At 38.5% G+C, this 6,206-nt stretch overlaps 2 protein-coding genes across 2 annotated transcripts in view; one reads left to right on the top strand and one right to left on the bottom strand.

The window, feature by feature from the left end:
• Positions 1–1,180, top strand: part of NEK6 (NIMA-related kinase 6) — a 42,758-nt gene extending 41,578 nt beyond the window's left edge. Inside the window, exon 9 of the mRNA XM_009579454.1 lies at positions 422–1,180. Within this exon, the coding sequence (XP_009577749.1) occupies positions 422–532 (111 nt within the window). The 3' untranslated portion in view covers positions 533–1,180. The remainder of the gene's footprint in view (positions 1–421) is intronic.
• Positions 1,181–3,654: 2,474 nt separating this feature from the next.
• Positions 3,655–6,206, bottom strand: part of PSMB7 (proteasome (prosome, macropain) subunit, beta type, 7) — a gene marked incomplete at its 5' end in the record, with an annotated part of 26,382 nt that continues 23,830 nt past the window's right edge. The window contains 2 exons of the mRNA XM_009579455.1: positions 3,655–3,846; positions 5,924–6,075. Coding sequence (XP_009577750.1) covers positions 3,735–3,846; positions 5,924–6,075 — 264 coding nt within the window. The remainder of the gene's footprint in view (positions 3,847–5,923; positions 6,076–6,206) is intronic.

The raw sequence follows: 6,206 nt of genomic DNA, 5'->3' as shown, positions 1-6,206 counted from the left end.
AAAAAGATTTTGTATTTGTTTATTTAAAAAAAAAAGCTTTGAAACTCCCAGTATCAGGAGTAACAGATCAGAGGTGGTGGTCACACTCTCCGTAGAGCCACACTAAACCACTGAGCAGGGAGCCCCTAGGTACATACATGCTACTAGCGCATTGTAAATGACGATGTAAAATCCACTGGGTTGTGTGGAAGATTTAAATCTTCAGTGCTGAAGGTTTGGTGGAAAAGGTTCTTTTTGGGGGGGCGGGGACAGGGGACATGGGACAGACGGACGTGTGCCTGCCATCGGCCTGGGAACGTCTGCATAAGAGAGGCTCCCAGCTCCTGTCCTGGACTCCAATGGACAAACATTCCCGCAGCCCTTTCCAGTAAGAAATGAGCTGATTCATTCACATTTGCGTGCCTGTTTTCCTGTCTTTCAGCTGCGGGAGCTGGTCAGCATGTGCATATACCCAGATCCGGATCAAAGACCTGACATTGGTTACGTGCACCAAATAGCAAAACAAATGCATGTTTGGACCTCCAGCACATGAACATCTGCAAACACTCTCAAGAAGCCAGCACAGCTTAGTCTTACTTGAATTTTTTTTCTCAGATGAAACCGACTGGTGCCTAGTCACACAAGTGAGAGGGTTGAGCACTCGTAGCAAGATGCTCCATTATTTCTGCAGGTTATTTGACAAGGACTCTTACAAGGTGGTCATGCTTTAAAGTGAAGATTCTGTGAGGTATTGCAAGTGATTTTTTTTTTTTTTTTTTTTTAAGGCCAATAACATGTTACAGATGTAGATCATTTAAGGGTCCTTTCTTAAAACTGTAGTGTGTAATCTAGGATAGATGATATTAATGAGGGTGTCCGAGCATTTGACACACCCCTTCTATCTTAACTGTAATGTGAAATATTGAAATAATTCCTTCAGTGAAATCACTTTATACTAATGTAAGAATTACAGTAGATTTTGTGTAATTTGTATAACTGCTACTTTGCCTCTTCTGCAAATGGTTAATAGCAAATTCAGTTTTTACTTCTTATATTTTAAAGCAGCCATTTATGTGTTTTTATTAATTCCCTCCTCTTCAGACTTAGGAACTGGGAAGGGTTGGGGGGTGGGAAACACATTTGTTTCAAGATTTCTTTTTTTTTAATTGAAAATTTAGAGTGAGTATTTTGCTGATGCATTTATCTGCTAACTTGGCTACAGCCAATGAGGTGAGTTAAGCGTGTACCTGGGGAAAAAAGAAGAAAACCATGCCAACAAAGGCAAAACAAGCATTGCTTCTGCAAATAATTTCTCTTTAAACTTATTTTCCCATTTGGCATGATTCTTTTTAGACTACAGGTTCCTGTTAAAAACCAGTGTTTATCTGGTGATCTTGGTGAAGATACTTTTACATGTTCAGTAGTATGTCAGGTACTACAGGTAAAACTTAAGCAAAGCAGTGTTTTAAACATGTTGAAAATTTTTAAAAAAGAAGTAAAATGCTTTGTGTATCTAATTCCACATAAGGATCAGCCCCCGTTTATTTAACTGTGAAAGCTAATTTACAGAATGTGAATTTTTATAAAATCTCAACCTGATTTGAAGGAGTCATCTTCTTTAACTACATGAAAATTTTCAACCAACTAAATTCATTCATTGAATCAATGATTTGTTTCATTACTGTCGATGAAAAGTATTCACTGCTTTAGGAACAAACGTGGATTCACGTTCAAGTGTTTCCATTTCATTTGCCTGTTCAGAGGAACAGGGCTGCACTTAATGTTCTTGAGGACTACAGTGGGGGAAATAAATAAGCCTGTACTGTTACAGCGCTGCTTCCGTGTGCGACGGTGGCAAATGCCAAAATGTAGACTTGTGTGTGACATGCAGCCTGTGCCTGTTTTTTTTCTTAAGAAAAGCATACAATTCTTAATTTTTTGGAAATAAGATTAGGGTTAGAGGGTTACATACATATATATGCTTTTAGTGGATTTTTTTAATCTAATTTGCTCTACTTAAAGGAAAACTGCAGTGCCATCTTCAACTACTTCCTGACAAATTTTGAAATATTTATATAGGGTAGCAAAGAAAAGCTATTAATTGCTGTGAATAATGTTGCTATCATTAACACAAGGTGCCATTTTATTGAGTCTTCTCAGCAGAAAGTTGAGCCTGCTGCGCTCATGAGAGATTCAGGAAATTGAAATCAGCGTGAGAATATAGTGGAGGCACCAGGTTGCTTCCACCATTCCCATGCTAAGTTGTTTAATTTATACCCAGCTTCTTTAGCAATTCTTAGATTTAAGACTGAAGACTGTCACTTTTACACTGCAGCTTTCCTTTAAGCCATGGTGGCAGCTACACATTCGGAGGGATGGTTGTGCTGCGCCTCTTGGTGTGACACGGAAAAGGATCTTTGGCTTCCAGGGAAGCTCAGCTTAAATTTGAGTATCTTGAGAAGTCTGGTCACTTTCTTGCTACATAAAATTTATTAGTGCTTATAAGTAAATGTATTTCAAAAGGTAATTTTTTGCAATTGTGCATTTTTAGATAAATAAAAAAATGATTTACAAAATAAACACCTTTGTTTAAAAAAAAAATCCAGTATTAAGGAAAAAGTAAAAAAAAAAAACCCAACCATTGAAAACAGGCCTAAATATGTGTGAAACTTCCTTACAGCTGTCAGAAAATGGATGAATGGACTACATAAACTGCATCAGTTGTCCTGATGGAAAATGATGCATGAGCGACTTTACCCTCTACATTGCAGCACAGCTAAAACTGTTTTTGTGGATGTTTGTGGCAGGATGCTAAGACTAGGGACTGGTACCAGTTAACCTTTTGAAGCTGACTGTAGATGATACACCTTCCATTTTGACTAAATGAGAAAATAACTCTGCAGGTGGATTTTCAGCTTGCTTTTTGTGTTTGTTTTTAATAAGGATTATGTTTATCTCAAATTGTACAAGCTCAGGATTTTAGGACAAAAAAGGTCCAAGTAGAAGCTTGTAGAAAAATGCAGGCAAGTAACAAGACAATTAGACTTTGAATTATGCTGTCTTCAGTCATGTAACTTAGAAATGAAAACTTGTGTACTAGTGTGGAGGTTGGATCTACTCCATATCCTGCCTCTGTCTACAAAAAACAGGTAAGAATAAATATTAACATGTCATAACAGTATTACTTCCCTGCAATAACATAAGTAGAAGCAGTCTGCTGTAGGTCAAGGTCAGCAGTTCAGACCCTCCAGTACTCACTATTTTCATACCATTTCTTGATCAGGTATGTATCCATCAAGAAAAGAACACTATGTTAAATTAAAACCTATCAAACTGGGTTTACACAGAGTAAGTGTTACCCTTGCTATTTTGTTCCTAGAGTGAACTAACCAAACAGCTGTTGTACTTAGTGGTTTTTCAGTATGATGCCTGGTGTCCACTGCAGGAGCCTGGCTGTCTTTCACATGATACTACAGATCTTTTAGGGTAAAGTCCAACATACTTTCACAGTCCACGCCACTAAAAAGAGTGCGTAAGATGCTGCAGTTCTGTTCTGCACAAGCCTCACATTATCAACAGTGTAAGAAAGAAGGGAAAAGCAGCAGAAGAAATCAGTGCCACATAAAAACACTTATTAGGAGAATGGTCAGAACCCTCTTTATTCTGTAGCAGCTGCATGTTTCTCTTGATGCTGGAACGCTTCTAAACATAACTAGTGCTGGTCTCCAGTGAGACAGAGGGCTGCACATGATGGTTCAGGAAGTGTCCATGGTTTGCACAGTTTCATCCACCACCTCAATTTCCAGGAGTGCTACATTTTCTGTGAGAACAGCAGTAGTTCCTTTTTCACACTTGTATCTACCGTACCTGTTAAAGAAAGGTGAAAATTAAGCTGGAAGATTGTACTACCTAGGAAAACTCTCATTTGAAATTTTAGAATTAATCAGCTTTCTGTGGAAGTTTCCTATAAAAGTCCAATGTAAGTAAGGGAACAGTGCTTACTGCAAAATCTAGACTGATTGCAATAACTGATAAAGTTTCAGATAAACTAGCATTTTCTGTCTTTAAAAAAAAGGTTAAACCACAACACCAGTTAACTGGAAAGGCTACTTTATAGAAATAAGTGGGATCTCATTACAGTGTAGGACATTCTTGCTGTGTACCCTGACTCAAAGAACAAGGAATTTATTTATTTTTTGCAACTCTAGAATAATTTTACCAGTGTATTAGCTTTGGGTTTCTGTGCTAAAATTAGCTAACATTTAACACAAAAGACTACCTGTAATGAAGCTATGCTTCTGAATTCTGAAATCTTAACTGCATCTGACTAAGGGAACTGTCACCCTTTTCACCAATCTACACAGTAGAATCCAAAATCTCACTTAATGTGTAATAACTCTCTCCTAGTTGACCACCTATACACATTTCTGCTCAGAATGAAGTGTCTGCTTATGAAGTTGTACAGTAAGAAATCCAAAAGACCTTGAACTGCAACAGCACAATTCTTTGTGGCTTTGGCTGTAGTGTCTGCCTTAGAAAGAATGGAAAAAGCCATTTCTTTAAAGCCTACTATTTGGCAGTGGATTGAAAAGTTGCACAACTTGTTACACGTCACATAAAAGTACATACTGCAAAATCCTTCAGCTGCCTTGGGGGCTGTGATTTCACTGATAAGGCAATGTAGTTCACTGAGCAACTGAGTGTTTGGAAGTAAAATTTGCCAGCTCCTCTAACACTCAAATTTTGCTCACTTCAGAATTTCATCACTTCTGTATCCTGAACATTATCAGTATTACAAGACCACAGGTACATACTTAAATGTAACCTTGTTCCCAATGAGTTCCATAGTTGAATGTTTTGACACAAAATTTAAGAGATTCAGAATTACTGGCCTAAGGAAACAAGAGACAGAATAATGTCACCTTTGTGAAGGATTTACAATAGTTTCACATGCTGTGCAGACTTCCCATGTGCTTTAAGGAAATGAACACTGAGAACTGGAGAACTATAAAATGGGGGGGGGCACTGTAAGAAATCTGTCTTTTTGATGTGGCTTGCCAAATGAAAGCGCTAGGGGGAAAAAAGCACCAGTTTCTACGTAGTGGAAATGGTTGAGAGAAGACTGTTTGATTAGGCAAGCATGAATGCTTACAAGCATTTTCTTAGTTTATTTATACATGAAATGGGATTCCAGTTTAGTCCAACTAAGAAAAAAAAATCTTGTGACTGCTGTATTTAGCTATTAACTGTAAACTGCCCTTTCAACGCCTCACAGTGTATTTCTGGACAATTTTGAGGAAACTGTAGTGATCAAAACAATGTCTGTGTTGTCTTAAAAATCTTGGATAGGGCATGTTTTCTAGCCACTGGCTAGAAAGGGCCTCTAGAAATAGAATAACACACAACCTAGCAGTCACAGGCTAGAGCTGTGGAGTTTTCACTTGGTTTTTGGTTTTGTCCCTGCAGTGAGGTCATATATCATGGCTAATGACAGGCTCTGCTGCCCAATACTGCTTTTTCAAATCTCCACGCTAAGATTAGGCAGAACTACAGAGGGTACAGCAATGCCAAGGGTCCTTCTTACACCACACAAGTTTCAGCAAGAACATGGCAGAACAAGACTATGTTGCTACCTGACAGCAAAAGAAACACAAGTATCTGCTCCGTCACAAATGGGAAACTTCATTACTTTCTCAAACTGCCTGAAACTCAAGAGCAGCCTCTTGGCTTGATAAAGTGGTAGCAGGTAAGAATTTCATTTGTTTCCTTCACACATCTGTAGGTGCCACTAGCAGCTCCTATTCAGTTGCAGGTACAGGCACTAATTTTTTCTTGTTGAAATTCAATATACAGATCTAGAGATTACTCTGACAAAATTTAGTATAACAGAACACAGGAATTGCTGGGAAGAGCATGGATCATGTACAGCTTCAGGAATACTAACCTGTCCCCCTTTCTGTTGGCCACATCATATGGACGGAGAAAATCCAACTTGTTCTTGCTTATAACACAGATATCTATGTTACTGCCGGAGCCCAGATCGTTGTATATGCCAGCTGCAATGGCATCTCTCACAAGCTGTTTGGCTTCCTCTTCCTGCAAAAGTTACAAAAGCTGTCATTGCACAAGTGTTGGCATTTCACAGAAATGTTTGTCCACGTGACAGTGGAAGCTGTGAGCTCTCAGAACAATAAATGAGATACCAGTGCCTTTTTAATCACCGAAAT

Source organism: Fulmarus glacialis, unplaced genomic scaffold (genome assembly GCF_000690835.1).
Source record: "Fulmarus glacialis isolate BGI_N327 unplaced genomic scaffold, ASM69083v1 scaffold37196, whole genome shotgun sequence".
NCBI lineage: Eukaryota > Metazoa > Chordata > Aves > Procellariiformes > Procellariidae > Fulmarus > Fulmarus glacialis.
Note: the sequence above shows the minus strand (reverse complement) of the source record. Positions and strands in the feature narration are given on the sequence as shown.